Source organism: Gekko japonicus, unplaced genomic scaffold, assembly GCF_001447785.1.
Source record: "Gekko japonicus isolate JY-2015 unplaced genomic scaffold, Gekko_japonicus_V1.1 scaffold176, whole genome shotgun sequence".
NCBI lineage: Eukaryota > Metazoa > Chordata > Lepidosauria > Squamata > Gekkonidae > Gekko > Gekko japonicus.
The window spans coordinates 995220-1016048 of NW_015160840.1; the positions used below are offsets into that span (position 1 = coordinate 995220).

Genomic DNA, 20829 nt, shown 5'->3' on the forward strand with positions numbered 1-20829 from the left:
CACACACACATATATATACATATACATATATATATATATATATACACACACACACATATATATACACACACATATATATACATATACATACATACATATATATATATATATATATATATATACACACACACACACACACATATATACATATACATATATACACACACACACACACACACACACACACTGTGGTTTTTAATTGTAAGGCTGCCTTGAGCAGGACTCTGAAGAGGTGCCAGAGAAATATTCTAAACAGATACTTGTGTGGCTGTTTTACCTGTTGTGATGACATTAGAAGCTTTCGCCACGAATGCATCGTCCTTTCAGATAAAATTGTCCAGCTCTGCACCACTTGCCTGTAGGCACATAGAACATGACTGTAATGTGCCAGCACATTATTGCTCAGGCGGACATTAGGGATCAGGGTTATTCAAATAGTTCCTTACTCCTCATCCCATAGGCAGCCAATTTTGCTGTACAGAATAGTTGCTCCCCTGGCACAAGAACAGGCTAGGAGCCCGGTACCAGTCCTGCGTCTCACTGAATCTGTGGTCCAAGAAGAGTTCCAATTTTCCCCTCCATTTAACTTGTGAAGCTGTATTTTAGACTCCCTCTTCCATCCAGATATATCCTTACATCTTGTTCCAGTTCAAAGCATAGTTGAAGGACAGCTGTATCTTGGGCAGAGGCAGTGGAAGGATTAGAAAAGCTATATGACCAAAGCTTTGTGTTTAAATCGGAGACTGTGTCGTTAACGGAAAGAAACTTTCCTTCTTTACACTTTGAAGTACGGGAAGTATGTTCTTTCGTTACACTTCCCTCACCCCAATGTGTTAAAAACAAAAACGGGGAAAGCGTACTAAGATGGCTGATAATAGATGCTTAATTTTTTGAGACATTTGAAGATACTTTCCAAGTCTTTCTGTATTTCTTTTAGCATGTTTTAAGATGTAAATAACATGGCATTCAGTTGTCTGGAAATCTAGAACAGTAGTCTTTAACTTTTGTATATCCAGTTGCCATCTGGCAACTATAGACCACTTTTAATAATATATATAAATGTCTGCTTTTGGGGTTTTTTTACCTTGAAGTAAAACATACTTGTTGAAGACTAATTTTCTAGTATATGTCTCAAGAGGGGGGGCTTAGGGCCCCTAGGAGACCACCACAGTACTCCAGTGGGGTACACGTTTTCTGTAAGGATAGAAGGTGCACTCTTTTTATGCCCTTCTTGCTCACTTGGAAAAAGAACTGTTTTTCCTTGAAAATTACCACTCGACTCTATCTTCTGCTTCTGTTGTAGGTCTTCATACCAAACTGTGGGCAGTACACATCTCTCTTGCCCTCCCAACCCCTTCGCTCAAAACCGGCTGTTTTAATCTTATGGGGACATTCCCTAGGGAAAAAATAGAGTGACTTTCCTCCTCTGTTGGCCTGGTGATCGTTGGGTTTGAGTGACTCTGTTTAGTGCACTATCCCTTAGCCTAAAGGATATAACCTTTCTTTTTGTTTACCACAACATTAATGCTTTCTATTTTGAACACTTGATCCCTCTCCCTCTCCACTTTTCCAAGGGTAATTAAGGAACCTCAGAAGTAAATCCAAGACATGCCTAAATAACTTGGCGGTCAGCTCCAGTACCAAGCTTCTTAGCATACAGAGGTCATTATATCTTGATACAAAACTAAATAACTTTGTTTATAAATTGTATGCTTTTCAGTCTTAAAGCTGTGTATCACCCTTCATTTTTATAAGCAAAATTACTGTTCTCTAAATTTATTTTCTCACCGATTCTGGAAACCGTTCCCCCCCACACACATTTTAAAATGTCTAGAAACTAGCTCTCCAATTACAGCCAAACCAATTAATACACAGGTTTCTTTTCATATTGATTTCTGAGTACTAAAAGGCAGTGTTTCCTGACATACACAGTTTGTTCTCTAAAGCCCAGACAGTACCTGCAGATCAGACTTAAGGTTAAATACAGGGTTCCTCAACATGGCACCTATGGGTGCCATGGTACCCGCTGAGCTTTTCAGAAAGAGGGTGGGGCCATTGTAAGGGAAGGCTTGTTATTGGCTACCTTCATTCAAACGAAATGGTCTTCCATGGATCCAATAGCAGCTGCAGCCACTGGAGGATCAGGACTGCAATGCACTCAAGTTTCCTTAGTCAGTGTGTCATTTCATTCCCCCTTCAGACTTTCCTTGTCTTTATTTTTCCAGTCTCTTTTTCTGTCCCTCTGCAGACTTTCTTTTTATTCTTCTTTCTCTGCCTCCCGTGGCAGCCATTTTGGAGTGGCACTCACCACCCCCTCTCAAAGTTCCAAAGGTGCCCACATGCAGAAACGGGTTGGGGACCCCTGACATAATGTATTGTTCCTTTGGAATGGGCAGGGGGGGTCTTGATACACGGGACATGCAGCAGAAGTGTTGACGTTGCATCTTCTTTTGATTGATGACTGCAGTTCCTCTTCCGCCATTCAGTGGACTTTTGGACAGCTCTGGGGTTCTGCATCGAATCGCATCAAATTTGTTGGTACGTTTGCATCTCTAGAAATTGCCTGTGTTGCCAGGATCCACAGAATCTAAAGGGGCTAATGGGTTTGCTTAAAAATGTATCTTCGCAAAAGACTGTGAAGTCTTCCTTGTCAGGAAAACAGGTAGATGTCTCCCCCCCCCCTTTTCTCGGTTTTTCTCTCTTTGGAGACCTTTAAAAAATGGATGGATATATGACAGATTTTAAACAAAAACTATTTAAAGCACTGGAAAGAAGGGAGGTGGCAGGATGAAAGTTGTTCCAAGAGGTTTCTCAATAAGAACATCAAAAGTAAGGAACTCCATGGTAAGGTTAATATTTATTTTTCAGAGGCACACACTTTAGGGTAGTAAAACAGGGACAAGACTCACTCTTGGGTTCAGACTTGCAGAAACTATTAGCACTATTTGCTAGACTGGATAAGTTCAGAAGAAAAGACTGTGGCAGCAGCCAAACTGTTTGCACTGCACCATTCTTCTGCTGATTGTCAAGGGACCATTTATAATTGTGTGTATTAGCTAGCTGTGCATGCTGACACTATTCAGGAAAGAGATTCCACAGTGACTGGATGGGAAGCTAGGTTCAGACTCATGGCTGGGCTGAAACATTCAAGCGACTAACAATGGGTTGGGTCCAGCGTTCCCTTCTGCCAAGTGATGAACTTCCTTTAGCCAGAGCAAGGTTCCTTAGTTAACAGAAGAGAGTAATCCGGTCCAACCTTATGTGTTCACTGTTTGCTTAATGCCTCACACTGTAATGTTATTTTTTTAAGTGCAGCATGTCTGACCTTATTCCAGCTTTTCCTTTTCCCCAAATACTTAACCTTGAGCTTCTGTCACATTCTTCCACCCTTAATTGTGCTCTTGATTATCACTTTGAAGTCTATCATGTTAAAAGTGATAATCAGGGCCACAATTAGTGGTGGCAGATTCAACTCTTCAAAGTTGTGCATGTGAAGTTGTGCATGTGAAGCCAGGATGCAGAAAATAGAAACCGTTTGTAAATGGACAGACTTCTGCAAATGCCGTAAAGTGGAGGCACCTTCCCTTGCACACTTCCACAGAATTCCTTGGATTAGCCATTGATACCAGCTGTCATTTTGGGACTCTGTTCTGTCTGCTGCTTTTAAAGAAAACCAAGCTAATAGAAGCACAGTAAAAGACTACAGGATCTTTTGGTCTGCAATGTGTCTCTCTTAAAAATCTCTTTAAAAAACTGGTATGAATAAGCAGCTATCTAAGGGTGGTTCCTCAGGAGCAGGTGTACCTTTATGGACCAGGACGTGCAGCTACAACATTTTTGCTTGCAATAAGCCAAAGAGGCATTACTGCTAGAATAAATATTGCACGCTAGTATTTTTTTTAGAGGGCATTTTCATAATGGTGTTAAGAGTATCCCCTGAAAGAGTGCGTGCATGGAGTTATGTTTTAAAATTATCTTCTGAAATATTTATATTTAAATCAGTATATATTGACTTTTTTAAAAAAAATTGCTAATTCATTGCAATTTATTGCCTGCCAATTAATTCCCTCTTTAATTAGAATAACGTATCTCAGTTCAGCCCCCTGTGCTTGCCGCCACTTGCTTTTCTAAGTAATTACTGTTTGATTCAGCACGTGGCAGTGTTAGCAAGCTCAGCTGGCTGGCTAGTGATACGGAGCTTTCTGCAAAATGTCTGCAGGCAACAAGTACTTTGCCAGCCGACAGACTGTATCTGTAGCTGTGGCAGATCAAGCAATAAAAATCAATATATTATCTGGGGTTTGTAGTCTTTTGAAGGAGAAGAAACTTAAAAAAAAAAATGAAAAGAGAGCTGTAAGATCACACTAATTTCCTATCATGGCAAACAGACATATTTGGGCAGCTTTTCAAGAAATTCTGTGGACCAACAACAGTAGCTCATTCTGAATTATTAACCTGACAAATGTATATTTGTGTTGATGGTTGTACTTCGTTTTTAGAGTGGGGGGGGGGGATAGAGGTTTAGGGATTTCATTTTGTCAGTTTCTTTTTCTCTTTTAGGGTTGTTTGTATGTGTGTGTGTATGTTTGTGCGCATGGTAGAACTATCTCAGTTAGGTTACAGGAGTGTCTGAGATTGGGGTTTATATAGTTTTCTAACATCTCAAGTGTCTGTTTTGTCTGGACTTTGCTTCATGCAGCATTCTTGAGCAGAAAATTTCTGCTTGACGGACAGACAGGAGGTCTTTCTATTCACAAAGCAGTATTTCCCTTTACATCAAAGGCTTTTCAGGCCTTATTAGGGCCACAGTTCAGTACAATGGTTTTAAAGATGTGCACCATATATGGTCAGTTTGGGACGGCTTCTGGGTGATTTGTCACCGAAACACTCAACTTTCCTTTGCTTTTGTTTTGTTTTTTCTTTTTGTTTCCAAATAATTTTTATTAAGACTTTTTAAACCAAAAGATAAAAACTAAAAACATATATTTTTAAAAGGAAATAGAAATACAAAGTTGAAAACAAAGAAAAACAAAGAAAAGAAGAAGAAAGCAAAAGCGATGAGAAAAAAAGTATTAAAATATAAAGAAGTGACGTCTGATTTTCTCCACAACAAATAAAAGTTACAAACTTAACACTATAATTACAAAAAATTATAACCTATTTCTCAACAACACTCATTATTTCATTCAAACTAAACACCAAAGTATAGTTTCAAATCAGGTAACGCCAGACCTCTTTCCTTTACATCGTGTAATACCTTATATTATGGAACCAGCTCCCCCATGAGATCCGTGCCCTCCGGGATCTCTGCCAGTTCCGGAAAGCGGCGAAGACGGAGTTATTCCGCCAAGCATTTAACAACCTAGACTAAGCATGAAAGCACTTTATGGCTGCCGCCATGAATATGTTGTACTGTATGTAAAATTCGATTTTAATGTATTGTATAGGTATAGGTTTTAGAGGTATTGTTTGCTGGTTTTATTGTTGTAAGCCGCCCTGAGCCGCTTCGGCGGGAGGGCGGGATAAAAATCCAATCAAATAAATATAAATAAATTATATTTAACTCATGATCTTCTCTTGCCATTCAAAATTAGAAATATCTTTCTGCCATTGTTTAAATAGTACATTGGTTGTGAGTTTGGTGTAGTGGTTAAGTGGCCAGACTCTAATCTGGGAGAACCAGGTTTTATTCCCCACTCCTCCACTTGCAGCTGCTGGATGACGTTGGGCAACTCATAGTTCTGTCAGACCTGTCCTTGAAAGGACAGTTTCTGTCAAGAGCTCAGCCCCACCTACCTCACAGGCAGTGTTCCCTCTAAGCTGAGTTAGTGTGAGCTAGCTCACAGTTTTTTAGCCTCTGGCTCACACATTTTTAGCTCAGGAAAGATGGCTCCAGAGCAAAGTAATTTATGCAGTAGCCACATCGCTTGCTCACAACTTTAATGCCAGTAGCTCACAAAGTAGAATTTTTTGCTCACAAGACTCCACAGCTTAGAGGAAGCATTGCTCACAGGGTGTCTGTTGTGGGAAGGGAAAAGAGTTTGTAAGCCGTTCTGAGACTCTGAGTGAAGGGCGGGGTATAAATCCAATCTTCTCTTCTTCTCCTCCTCCTCCTCCTCAAAACAGGTCGTGTCTAAAACAAAAATAACATTCTGGGGAAACCTTTCATCTTAATCATAGATATTCTTCCGAAGAAAGACAGTTGTACTTTATCCCATCTTAACATATCTTTTTAAAATTCATTCTATATCTTAATATAATTATTTTGAAATAACATACAGTTCATATTTTTCAGCCTAACCGACCACACAGGGTTGTTGTGTGGCTAAAAAGAGGAGAATAATGTAAGCTGCTTTGGTCCCCATGGTGGAGAAAGATAGGATATAAATGAAGTAAATAAAGAGTAAATATAGCTGAAGATGGGAGGCAAATAAAAGGTAGGTCGGTGAATGGCTAAGGAGAGAATGAGGCAGGGAGAGGATATGGGGATTGCCAAAAGGAGGGAAAAAAAAAAAGTTAGGAAATTCCTAGAAATGGGGCGGGGGAGAGACTGGAAAGGTTTGGGGTTTCAGGAGGGGAGACCTCAGAGCGGTATAATGCCATAGACTCCACCCTCCAAAGCAGTTATTTCCTCCAGGGGAACTTGAGTTGCCAACCTCCAGGTGGAGGCTGAAGATCACCCAGAATTACAACTGTTCTCCAGGTGACAGAGATCAGTTCCCCTGGAGAAAATGGCTACTTTGGAGGGTGGATTTTATGGCATTATACTGTGCTGAGGTTGCTTCCCTCCCCAGACTTTGCCTCCCCAAGGTTCCACTCCCAAATCTCCAATGATCTCCCAACCTCGATCTGGCAACCCTAAGGGGAACTGATCTCTGTAGTTGGGAGATCTGTTGTGATTCCAAGAGATCACCTGGAGGTTGGCAACCCTAGAAGGAGAGAAGGAAGCAGGAAAGGGGGAGAGACTATGGGGGCTTTCAGGAAGGAGAGGGGGAAGTGAGATGCCTCCTGCAATTCCTTGTAGATTCCCACTCGTAAATAACCTGTTTTTCTTATACTAGCAGACTTTTTTTCCAAAATATTCCCAGTTTGTACTTGTGAGCACAGAATGGCCTGCATTAAACCGCACATAGCTTAGTCCATTTTGTTCTTTGTAGGTTTTAACCCATAAAATTGAACTGTATTTGCCCCGAATGAACTTTGCACTGTGCAGCTATATTGATTACAGATCACTGGAGAGATAAATTACTGCTGCTAATAACTTTTATTGGATCAAAGCATATTAGTAGATAGGTGTCAAAAGCACAGCTGCCTTAAAAGATGAAGAGTAAGCCAAATTAAAAGAGACTGTGTGAATTTGTTGTGAAATCTGCATTAAGAAAAGACATTGCTATGCTTGTGGGCCTTCTTCTTTCTGCATTTGGGAGCCTCAGTGCAGTCCAGACACTTACTCTTTTCCTCTTGTCACCAATCATCTGTCCAGCTGAAGGGAAGATATGGCAACACACAAGGGACATACCTCTGTTGTTTTAGTCTGCTTCATAAAAGTGGATCTCCTTAGAAAACATCTTCCATTTAGAGAGACCTTTTTAAGGTTTGGTGGTGGCTTTTATCTGATTAAATGTTTAAATGCAGTGTACTTCTGTGTAAATCTGATCTTTGAAGATGTGTTGTCTTTTTTTAAATGGCAATTTGTAAGCCATCATAAGGCTTAGACAAAGGGGTTGAGCCGAATAAACCTCCCCAAATGGGAGCCGTAGGTGACCAAGGGAAGCATCGGTCTCTGTACTTGGTTCCTTTTGGTAATTAATGAATGTGACTGCTAGCAAAACGACTTCTAGAATTAGTGCTTAATGAAAGCTTGGAAATCCTAGGCACTAATTAACAAAATACAGTGAAAGATTAAACTGTTAATAGCCATGACATCCCTAAAGTGTAGCGGTGCAGAACGCTAACACAGTGTAACTGTTCTGTATTGTGTACTACTTTAGCAGGGTAACTGTGCCTATTCTTTTCTGGCTTTGCTACCCTGCTGTGTATGGAAATCGGGTTCATTACTCGGTGCTTGTTTTCCGCCTTTTGATAACAATACATATTGCAGCATGGAAGTGCAACATCTCACATTGCCTGGGGTGGGGAGATGCAGACGAGAGAGATGGGGGGGGGGGCAGAGCATCTAATGCGTTGAGGGTTAATTTCTAAAATAATCTGTTCTGTGAAAATGAAGTATTTAAAAGTTCTGCTGTGGCCTGTGGATACCAAAGAGCCAAATTAAATATGGGTGGTGGGTTCTGTGCCTGCAGCTTTGTCCCCCTACACTGTTCACTTTGCACAGAGCCATTAGTTGTGTTCTACCCAACCTTGAGGTAAAAATAACCAGTCTGGAAACTGGGTTCTTGGACCCCTGTCGGCGGACTTAAGCATTGCTGGGCTTTTTATTTCCAAAATGGTCAATGGATACAAAAGTATAGTGAGGCAACTGGTCTCTCGTTGATTGGTTTCATATACCTCTGGGTAGCATTCAAGCATACAGCTTATGTTATCCTAACCAAAACTGGAGCTCTCCTCACAGCAAAGCTGCTAGAGTAGAACGTAACTTGTGGTGAGGGAGAAATCCTGTGCAGCTCCGTTTAGATGTTCCATAGGTGCCATACGTATTAGCGTTTCTTCTTCTGTTCCCTTCTGATTTTTATGCTGAGAAATAATGTGATTCTGATACAGATATGTCTGCAAGTGGCACTCTGTCAGAATCTGCGGCTGGCTATACCATATCATCAAAAATGACAAAGGCCAGATAAGAGAAATTGCTCCCATGAGGCCTTTTGTCATTTATGGTAGAATGATGCTTCTCACTGAAAACATTTTTTTAAAAAAAAACCCTGAATTTTTAGCCTCTCTTGCTTTTATTTTTGATCTTATAGCTTGTTTCTTTGTTATAGACGTCTCTCTAGTTTTCTGTGTATTAGCTGGAAAACAGCCAGGCCTGTATTAGGAAGTCTATAATGAAATATTTGGGTGTCTGCCTGCCAAACAGGCAGGCTTTTCTTCTCTCTTTGGTAGGAACATAACACTCTCTAAATTCCCAGATACTGCATTCTCTGTGTGAGAGTGTATGCGTGTCTGGTGTTCAGATACATCTGTTGGCAGAATTTTAGTGCACCTGTGGGCAAATACACCAATAGTGTATTTTCTTTTTTTACAGGAAATTTCCCTGAGCAGAATCAAAGCAGCCAGAGGGGCAGTGGCCAGCCCTCCCCCCTCCCCTTTGTTTTTGCTACAGTTGAGCAGGAAGGAGAAGAGGGCAGGTGGTAGCAAGGACTCCAAAGCAAACATGACAATTCCACGTAATCATTTATCTCAGGCAAGGGGTTGGGGGGGAAACCACCTGCAAGGCAGGCTTCCAAGTAGGTTAATCTTCGTTTAAAATAATGTAATGTTAACTTCCCATTAGATTGATGCCCATGTTGAATGCGATGACAAATGTAAAAGGGTGTTGGTCACCTTAAACAATATTCAGAGTGATCTCTTACAAATAGTGGCTTGAATCCTATAAACAGGGTCCATGCACGCTAGGCAGTCTCTGCCACAGAGCTCACGACTTCTTCTGTTTGGTTTTCAGTGAGACTTTGCATAAACAGACATTTATGCTATATATAAGAACATAAGAAAGAGCCCTGCTGGATCAGACCAGTGGTCCATCTAGTCCAGCACCCTGTCTCACACAGTGACCAACCAGTTCCTCTATAGGGCCAACAACAGGGCATAGAGGACGAAGCCTTCCCCTGATGTTGCCTCCTGACACTGGTATTCAGAGGTTTACTGCCTCCGAATGTGGAAGTTCCCTTTAGTCTCCATGGCTAATAGCCACTGATAGACCTATCCTCCATAAACGTGTCTAATCCCCTTTTAAAGCTGTCTGTGCCTGTCTCCATCACTAAATCCACATTTTAGTCACTCCGTGCGCCTTGGTGTTTAGTCATGCCGGCCACTTGACTACGGAAATGTCTTCAGACAGCGCTGGCTCTTCGGCTTTGAAACGGAGATGAGCACCACAACCCTAGAGTCGGACTCAACTGGCTTTCGAGCAAGGGAACCTTTACCTTTATACAGAGAGGTATTTCCTTTTGTCCATCCTGAATCTACTGACCATCAGCTTCATTGGATGCCCTCGAGTTCTAGTATTTTGGGAGAGGGAGAAAAGCTTTCTTTGTCTAGAAACTATCTGAAGTACATGGAACTCTTTCATAGGATCCAAGTCATAGGATGCGACTCTGCTGGCCAAATGACATCTTTCTGAAGTTCTTTGAGGGGGACCTGTACATTCTCACGTATGGAAGATCAGCAACTGGCACAGCATTTGGCAGAACCTTTTGTGCCACTTAATGTTGAGAGGGTGGGTCCAACCTACTATTCTTTTAATATTTTTGCACACGTTATGTAATTATGCGAACCTAGGTTTGCTACAGAAAGGGAGACGTAGGCCAGTCCTGGCTTTCTGTGTTCCAAGTCTGTGATGGGCTCATTTGCAATTGCTTGTCACACATTACATTTTCAAGTGGAGACTTGTTTTAAGTCTTGGATGCCTGCCTTAAACCAAGTAGTCTGCAAATCAATTTGGGGGGAAAGAATGACTGGGGAGAAGTGCATCCTTTCCCCAAGAAATGTTGCATTCTCCCCCAAATCATCACTGCAAATGGCAGCAGCGTGCAACGCCATTCTGGTGTCCCTGTAGTTTCAAACTATTTTGTGGAAATAAATGAATAAAAGTACACACTGTAGTTGCTCTTGGTTTCACCAATTGCAATATTTCAGCTCCATCCTCTTGGTTACTCGGTTTGAACATTTCCCGTTCTTTCCTTAGGAAGACCTAAACCTGTTACAGCTTTCAGTGGTCTCTTTTAAAACAAGTTTGTGGGCATGGCAGCAGACTTCTGTAAACATATCTGAAGCGGCGATGTCTTCTCTTCAGTCTCCCTCTTTTTATATAAAAGCAGAAATGGTGGAGGTTAAGTAGGTTGGGCGACCGGAAGTAATTACTAAGGCCAGTGGCATTTTTTTGCAGTTTAATAAAGGCAGAGGCTAATTATTCAGTTTTTATTTAAGTGAAATGGTGCCAAAAAGGGAGGCTCCTGCAGAGCAGCTGTACTCCTTCAGTGTTACCCTAATTTACCACAGACACACACTGTCACAAACAGGACTTCTAAACTTGATATATAGCCATGAAAGTAGGGGGGGGGGCTTTTGTCTGGAGTGCATGCAGAAGAACTCCTTTATACAAATCAACCGGCAGATGATGGACAATGATGAAAATTTGATTCTTTGAAGTTGTAATGGTCATTGAAATGTGTGAAATTCTGGCATTGAAAAGAGGGCAGCTAGCAAGGCTCTGAATCTTGGGTGGCTGCTGGAAGCTTGCTGGGAGGTTTTCTGCATTTTGACATCGACTTCCCCCCATTGCTTGTTCCCAGCTTCCTTTATTTAGAAGAGGAGGATAAAGTTAAACAGTAGATACTTGCTCTCGGGGGTTCTGCAGAAATTCTTGCGGGTATAATTGTGTGATATGTCATAGTGTAGATCCGTGAAGGGGAAAAACTCTGATGCTCAGATGTCTATGAATAACCTAGTGGAAGAAGTGTAGGCTTTTATTCCTTCCTGTTTTACTCCTTGGATTATTAGCTGGCCATTTTGTAGGTTTAAATGTTTCCATTACCAATTCCTTCCATAACAGGATGGTTGAAGGGACTGTGCTCAGAAATGGGACGCCAGGCAATGGAACCTTCATTGATTTTAAAAAGCCAGGAAGAAAATCAACAATTCTGTTATTAATATTCCATTTCCTTGCCTTTGGGGGAGGGATGAGAAGGGGGGGCCCTAAAACCCTACACATCACCGGCCAAATTCTTCTGCTGTTATGTTTTAGGATATTTTTAATTTTTTTGCAAATGCTAAATGAAGCCTGCCCTTCTTAATATTTGCTTTTCCCCTTGCAAAACTTTCACCACCATATTACAACATGCACTGAACTGGAAAGAATACTTTGGGATGCTGGACAGAGCTCTAGTCCATTCTGTATGTAAGCTCCACCAGTAGATCTGTTAACAGCCTAAAAGCAAAGCAAAACAAAACAAAAAACAACCCAATTTTGAAGATATCTATTTGAGCATCAGCCCAATACTGGAGAAATCCCACAGGTACTATCTTGCACGCATTTGAACGTGAATGAGGGTTGTGAGCTAGAAATCAGGAAGCACGACATTGCTTTAAAAGAGAAGAGAGTAGATTTAAAGAACAGAAACATGCACAAAAAAATAAAACCCCGTCTTGCCAACATCTTTGTTTCAAAAAGTTGGTTCACAGGTAGTTTTCACTGAGAACTTGAACTCAGAACAAAGCACTGGAGACACAGTACAGAGTTGGACTTAGTTCTTTTCAAGTATTTATATTGTTTTTAATGGCGTCTTGAAGCGGGAGCTTTAGCCCATTGAAATGTCGCCAAAAAGACAGGTTCCTCTGTCAGGAGCTGAAGCCGTGTGGATGAAACGATCACAATAGAGTGTTGTAATGCATTTTCAAAGTGTGAGAAATCAGTTTGTCTAGACAGAGAGTGCGCCTACAGGGAATAGGATCTTTAGAGCTTCTGTGCTCTTTAGGTGTCAAGTATGTGAGAGAAGCCAAGCTTTTTAAAAATTCTATATCTTTGGCAACAGCTCAGCTATGCTACAGTACCTTGCATGTCTGCCGCGAGCAAAAAGAAAAAAAAAACCCAGAACAGCCTAGCATTTTTGTTTTAGGACCAACTTGGGCTTCACAATCCAGAAATTCATTGTCCTAACCAACTGTCTGTTCAATTGCCAGCTTTAAACGGAGGGGGGGGGAGAGGAAGAAGGGAGAGAAGATATCAATAAACAATTGCTGTATTCCCAGAAGGCATGGAAACTTTGCCTGTCATGAAGCAAAAGTACAATGAGCTAGCAGCATTATGTAGCTATTTTAAATTATTAAAGCAGGCCCTGTTCTTCTTCTTACTCTGGAAAAAAGTGCTTTTGGAGGATGAATGAATGCCATGCCACGGGTATGAAGGTTTGGTTTTTGGGTTCAGCCAATCAAACACTGAGTTTCTGAGTCCTGACTTTTTCATTTTAGGCTTGATTTTCATTACCAATAGCTTACAAATATTACAAGTCTCCCAAGGACAGTACAGTGGCTGTGCACTAATTTAAAATAGCTGTAGCATGTGTTAATCATCCCTCAGTGGATTGGAGTAATGGAGGACTTGACACTACACGTCTAAGGGATATTTCTGTCTGTCTGTCTCGTTTAATTTCTATTAGTAAATAGAATACCTCCTTGCTGAAATGTTGCTTTAAGTAGAAAGGTCTCCTTCCTGTGACCAGCCTTTCCAGAAGGTTGACAGTTTAGTGTTGGGCTGATATGGAAGAACCAGGTTTGAATCTTCACTCTGCCATGGAAGCTCCAGTTATCATAGGGCCAAAAAATATTAGTATTCCTAGTTTCCAAATACAGGTTTGGTAATTGCATCTGGGTTGGGTTTTTTTCTGGATTTCAGTATTTGTTGGCTTCATTATTTCCTATGGGGACTCTTTTGGGAAGGAGGGCTGGAGGGGCTGTTTTTAAAGCTACTGGCACCAAAATTGCAGCAGAGCTGTTGGTGCATGCCCTTTAAATAACCCCCAGATTTCAAGTGAATTGGACCTCAGGGCCCCTGAATGATTCCTATGGGTAGAAATGTATAAAAATTGTAAAACCCCAGAATTACCCAAGCCAAACCAAATAGGAATGCTGTTGCAAGCCTAGCAAATGTACATTGACAGCAATTCTCAGGTTTTACAACGTCAAAATCTCCAGCAATGTAAAACCAAAGAATCTAAATCAATGTAAAACCTGAGAATCCACCACAAACAAGCAAATCAGACGTGAAGCCATTTGAGCAAAGAACACAACTTTGCAAAGTCAACAAAAACAATATAAAAGGGCATAACCTAACAAAAATCAACCTGGCAAGCCAATAGCAAGCCCTGGAAAACACAGACAGTCTGGGAAAGGGGAGAGAAAAGAAAAACAGTCCTGGGAGCCTTCAAACACTGGCTCCTGATACTCCGTCAATCCCAAATATTTCTGGGATTTCATGGGACCTATTTACCAGTATCCCAGAACATCCCAGATACCATCCGAAGACTGGAATATATATTAGGCACAGTTATATCTGAGCACACATCCTAGCCTACATCTATGGATCCCACAAGTGCAACAGAGTAGATTAGAAGCAAATTGCTCAGCTCCAAGTATGTCAGCAGGGGAAGCAATTGAGTGGGGAAGTGAGTGTTCCATTTAAACCAGTGCCAAGGATCCACGTGATTCAGGTTGCCACCAATTATTACCTGAACATTTAGAAAAGAAATAGAGAAACTGGAGGAGACATGACGCATTTCTTGAATGTGCACAGAGGAATAAATGGAAGTAGGTAGCATAGAAAGAACGGAAGGATCTGAACATGTGCTGAGAGAATCAACAATAGGAGGAGTCCTTGTTCAGAGGAGCAAATTAGGAAAGTAGTGATTGGTTTGGCAGATGTATGTGTTTCGAGAACATGCAGCTAATCATTTGTGTCCATTGTAGACTCTGTAAGAGAAAGGGCAGGCTGAATAATAATAATAATTATTATTATTATCCTGCCCTCCTTGCCGAGGCGGGCTCAGGGTGGCTTACAACAGTTCAAGAATGCAATTAAATACAGTAAAATACAATAAAACCTATCATAAGATTATAAATTACTTAGAATAACAATCATTTAAAACATAGATACATAAAATGCTGGAATGTACTCAAACAACAAGTAGAGCAGTTCTTATAACATAGTTTAGGTGCCTGTGGGATGTTATTAACAGTTCTCATTTATTATGTGGTGAGCACAGACTAGGAACCTTGATGGTAGGACCCAGGTTACAGGCTGGAAAGCCAGGGCTCAGGGACATTCCCTGGTGTGTACTGTGGCTCCTTAGTAGAATGCCTGGTGGAAAAGCTCCGTCTTGCAGGCTCTGTGGAACTGTAAGAGGTCCCGCAGGGCCCTGATCTCCACCGGGATCTTATTCCACCAGGATAAAGCCACCACCAAGAAGGGAGGGCTAGCCGATTTTGTGCCCCTGAATGCAGTGCTCTCTGGGGAATGTGTGGGGAAAGGCATTCCCTCAGGTATGCCGGGCCCTGACCATATAGGTTAAAACCAGCACCTTGAAATAAATCTGGTATGCTATTAGCAGCCAGTGTAGTGCTTTCAATACCAGCTGGATGTGCTCCCGCATGGGGATACCCATCAACAGCCTGGCTGCCACATTCTGCACTGACTGCAGCTTCCGGATTTGAGACAAGGGCAGCCCCATGTAGATAGCGTTACAGTAGTTTAGTCTTGAGGTGACCATTGCATGGATCACTGTTGCCAAGTTGTTACATTTGAGGAAGGGAGCCAACTGCCTAACCAGCTGAAGATGGTAAAAAGCTGATCTGGCAGTGGCTGCTACTTGGGCCTCCATTGGTGTAGTGGTTAAGTGTGCGGACTCTAATCTGGGAGAACTGGGTTTGATTCCCCACCCCTCCACTTGCACCTGCTCTGAGACTCCAAGTGAAGGGCGGGGTATAAATCCAATCTCTTCTTCTTCTTCTTCATTGTTAAGGAAGCATTAAGATAGCAATTTCCGATACAGAGCAGAAAAATACAGAGTGATATAAGAGATTTTTTTTTCCCAAGTATACTCTTAGGGCCACAGAGCATGTCTGTTCTTCCCACACACACATACATTAGGGTATGTGGTGGTGGAAAGTCTCGCCCAGTCACAGGCCCACTTATGGCGACCCCATAAGGGTTTTCAAGGCAAGAGACATTTAGAGCTAGTTTGCCTTTGCCTGCCTTTGTGTTGAGACCCTGGACTTCCTTGGTAGTTTTCCATCCAAATACTAACCAGAGTCAACCCAGCTTAACTTCTGAGATCTGACAAAATCAGAGTAGCCTGGGCTATCCAGGCCAAGGTATTAGGCTATCTCCTGGCTAACAATCTTCCCTTTTTTGACATGTGGAAAACACTGGTTCCACATGTAGGTCTTTTCCCTCTGGCTATCACTGATGGGGCCACCAGAAGAGAATGCAGGAAAGCCATCGCTGTTTTTGGGCTCCTCCCCATAATGCTGGTGCATCTCACTAAGAGAGCAATGTAGGTGTGTGCCGTGCTGCATGATGGAAACAGTTTGCAAGGAGACATTGTTCCTGCAGTAGGTTGTACTTCTGGCAAGCATACGGGTTCACCGCACGGACCTTCTACTGACAGTGTGGTGGCCTGAGTAGAAGAAGGCATTGTGTCCTCTTTCTGGCTCCTAGCTTGTACAGTGGGTTGGGGAGCACACCTAAGGGGTCATTTGGCCTTCACCGCGCACTGATTGGTGCCTTTCTACATGTCTCTTGTGGAGGTGTTGTTGCCAAGCAACACAGTGATTGACAAACGGTAGTGGGGTTTCCCCTGAATCTGTGGGACTATTGGCATGGTGACCTTTATCCCTGTGCTTATATTGCCCTGTTGAGTGCTGCCATGAGCCTGGGAGATCCTAATTGCCTCATGCTGATGCAGCAGCCATCTGGCATAGCAGAACCAGAGCATTGCTCTGCCAATACATGGAAAGAAATCTTGGGAAGAGAAAGCAAAACGAATACAATTAGGAAAAGGTGTTTAAAATCCAGGAACTAAAGCAACAGGAGCAATGCACACAACTTTGTTTACACCACGTATATTCCAATCATACAATCCAGACATCATGGAGAGTTCACCTAAATCTGTCAAGAGTTCTGCATATTTATTTTCCTGTAATAGTTCCTTCCTTGTTTTCCGCCTTGGTTTATTTTTTGGGATGTTGGATAGTATATCTCTGAGACACACCTTGGGAGAACGGGGGTGGGGGTGGGCTGTCAGTGAAATGTTAAGATTTCTCTGCTTTACATGCCCGAACCCCAAGGCTATGTTTGTGTGAAAGCGGATATATTGCCATTTAGTTTCTATAAACAGACAAGCCAGGACAATCAAGCCTCTCCTTCTTCTTACTGCAGGTGAAAAGCATTGTGAGAAGTACAATTGGTTGCCCAAACAACCTCTCCAGTATTTTCTTTTTTAGCAATCGAATGCCAGTCTGTCAGAGAGAGAGAGAGAGCGTGTAGTGTTATGTGTTGCAACATTTCTGAGTAATAATTGGTGTGTCTTCATATTTTGACTAGACCAGTATTCAAAATAAACACTACTTGGGCTCAAAGAAAACATTTATGATTAAATTGTTAAAATATTTTGACAGTTTGCTTTAGGTAGTCTGAGCTCAGCTTTTGCGTGTTGTAATTTCCTGTGGGTCCCCCCCCCCTTTCAGTTCTAAATACAAGACAAACAGTTCACACTTGGCAGTTGTGAATAATCCCTCCAAGTTTATTTTATAAAGTGAAACAAAAAAAAAATGGGGGGGCATGAAGAAATGTCTCTTCTGCCCCCCATCCCGATTGTCTGGTGAGAATCTGAAGAGCTTTTAAACTCTGCGACAGAAGAGAGGCTAAAGTTGGTAGCTTGAGGCTTATTTTTAAAAACTCAGTGTGCTATTTAAGCTCGCTTGCCTCCTCCGGTTTAAGTCATGTCATCACTGGTTTGGATTAGTTGTGTCTGCCTGTAGTTGGGCCTGCCCCAGATCAGCTTTTGTTCCTGGAGAGAGGCAAAGGAAGGGAGTCCAAACCTCTCCCATTGGCACCGAATGTATTAAGAATCTAAGTCGGTGGCAGTTCTGCATTGCTTTTGCAAGGTTTTTTTTGCGGTAGCTTCTGAAAAATGATGTGGCTTGTGATCTGCCCTTTCATCAGCAGACGCTGGAGGACTAGGGCAGCAGGAAAAATTGTACCGAATTGCTGGGAGGTTTTCCAGAAATCCTTTCCTTTTGTAGCCGTCAAGTCCCAATGGCTTGTGGTGGGACGAGTCCATTCTTTATCTAGAAAGTTTATACATAAAATCAGAGACTGGACAGGTAAGAAAGAAGACTGAATGGGGAACAGGTAGAACAGGTACAAAACAAAGCCTTCCCATTTGTTAGACTTAACCTTACAACTGCAACCCACAGTTAAAAGTTCTGTTTGCTTTTCCACCCCCATCGCCCCAGCCCAGTAACTTCCTTGCCCATTGGCCTGCACAGAATTCACACGGAAAACATTTAATTGCCTGCAGTATTTCATGAGAATATTGGCTTTTCAGTTCTTTGTTTTGTTTCTCGGTTTAAACATGAATAATAATAACCTGACTTAGTTTCTTGAGCTGAGTTACTTGAAGCCTGACTCATAAAAATAGCTGCGGTGGTGGTAGTCTTTCATGCAGTGATTTACAGCATCATTGGAAGATGGTATTTTTAAAAATTGGCCATCCTTTTCCAGCTGTGGTGTGGACGGGATTCAAAGGGCCCGATGAGGAAGCTTCTAACAGTATGAACCAGGACATTGAAGGGTTCCCACTGCTACAGCAGCCACCTTTTAGAGTAGAAAAGCACTCCAGGGAACCGATTATTGCAAGCCTCCTAATGCTACACATGGATCTGCGGGTCTGAAGAGCTCTAGCTTTGGTACATCCAGGGAAGTCCTTGAGTGTAGATGCAGAAGTCTTTAGATTCCTGCTAGATTGTTTTGAAATTTGTAAATGGGTTTGCTTATGAGGCTTTCCTTTATAAGATTCTTCAGAAATCTCAGGACTGAAGTTCCAACAGCCCATGAACCCAAGGCTTTGCTGTGGATAATTAAATGTTAGATCATGTTTGGGTAAAATCTATCACATGCTCCAAATTAGTAGCTCTGAGGTCATTGTACTCAGTCCAAAATGGTGGGCTTGTGTGTGTGTGTTTGAAAAAACTGCGTACTTAGCAGTGATGGCTGCAGGAGAAATGTCTACAAGAACCAGCACAGTGCAGAGGACTGCTTTCCGACCCATCCCTGCAACCCCTTGTCTGCTGTAATTATTTTTTGAAATGAGGGTTGGGATGCAGACAGGTCTACAGAGAGCCTCATTGGTGTGCGGTCCTGCAAACTAACAAGTAGATCATTTTGAGGATTCTAAGAGTTGTGGCAATACCAGACATTTCTTCCAGGTTATATGCTCCATTTCAATGAGGAAGAAGAAGAAGAGTAGGTTTTTATACCCCGTTTTTCTCTACCCCAAGGAGTCTGAGGTGGCATACAGTCGCCTTCCCTTCCTCTCCCCATGGCAATCAGCTGGTGAGGTAGGTAGGGTTGCGAGAGCTCTGAGAGAACTGCTCTTGAGAGAACAGCTCTAAGAGAACTGTGACTGGCCTGAGGTCACCCAGCTGGCTGCATGTGGAGGAGGTGGGAACCAAACCCAGTTCTCCAGATTAGAGGCCACCGCTCTTAACCACTACACCACACTGAGACAACTTGCAGTGAGTGAGTTTGCATATATGGTCTGAAACCAGTCTTTTTTTCCTCTTTAAATAGGACATTACACCTTTGACTGGTGTACCAGAGGAGCATATTAAAACCAGAAGAGTTCACATTTTTGTTCCGGCCCGTAATGCCATGCAAGCAGGTGCCAACAACACCAAAAAATGGAAGATGGAATTTGACACGAGGGAGCGCTGGGAAAACCCGTTGATGGGCTGGGCGTCTACGTAAGTATGCAAAGCCTAACATAATCACAAGGCATAGTCTATGAATGCAGCTGAATTTCTTCATCCTACAACTTTGTAAATCTGGCAGTCCCTTTCTGCCTTGCCTGCCTGCCCTGCCTCTGTTGCCATTGGCTGATCTCTTCTGATGTCGCAGTAGAGCCCCTCAGACCAGATGTTGCAGCCCTTCCAACTGTCCTCTGGTACAGCTGTTCAAATGGCTGGATTGCTTAGGGCTAGACCACAGAATATTAAGGGGAGCTTTGGAAGCCATTTTAGTTCCAGGCCCATAATATACAGGCAGTTGTGTTAAGTTACACCTTGCTGATGCAAGTTAGTCAAACAGTATTGAACCGTTTGAGGAAAGCAACTTAAAGAGGCAAGCCATCTGTATCCCCTGCCTCGATCAAGAATATTTTAATAATAATGCTGACTCACAGTGCGGTTGAAAGGGGCAGTGAGACAATGTATGTGAGAAGTACTTGGAATGCTGTAGCACACTATACAAATGCCAAGTGTGATTGTGGCAGGGTCCTTTTGAAATTAGGTTTTAGCAGATTATTCCAGTGCATTTAAATTCAGTTGCTCAATCAATTTAAGATTTCACCTCTCGTTATAAGGGCTGACTCAGTGACCACAACATAAGAACATAAGAGACGCCAAAGGCCAATCCAGTCCAACACTCTCACACAGTGGCCAAAAATACTAGGTGCCATCAGGAGGTCCACCAGTGGGGCCAGGACATTAGAAGCCCTCCCACTGTTGACCACCCCCCCCCAAGCACCAAGAAGACAGAGCATCACTTGCCCCAGAGTCCCTATCTATACCTTGTAGCTAATAGCCACTGATGGACCTCTGCTCCATATGCTTATCTAATTCCCTCTTGAAGCCATCCATGCTTGTAGCCGTGGCAGTGAATTCCATGTGTTAATCACTCTTTGGGTGAAGAAGTACTTCCTTTTATCCATACTAACCCGACCACTCAGCAATTTCATGGAGTGCCCACGAGTTCTTGTATTGTGAGAAAGGGAGAAAAGTACCTCTTTCTCTACCTGCTCTATCCCATGCATAATCTTATGAACCTCAATCATGTCACCCCTCAGTCGTCATTTCTCCAAGCTAAAGAGCCCTAAGCAC

General features: G+C 42.3%; 1 protein-coding gene across 1 annotated transcript in view; it reads left to right on the plus strand.

Moving 5' to 3' along the window:
• Window positions 1-20829, plus strand: part of NDUFS4 (NADH:ubiquinone oxidoreductase subunit S4) — a 54983-nt gene that overhangs the window by 27323 nt on the left and 6831 nt on the right. Inside the window, exon 3 of the mRNA XM_015419071.1 lies at window positions 19523-19695. Within this exon, the coding sequence (XP_015274557.1) occupies window positions 19523-19695 (173 nt within the window). The remainder of the gene's footprint in view (window positions 1-19522; window positions 19696-20829) is intronic.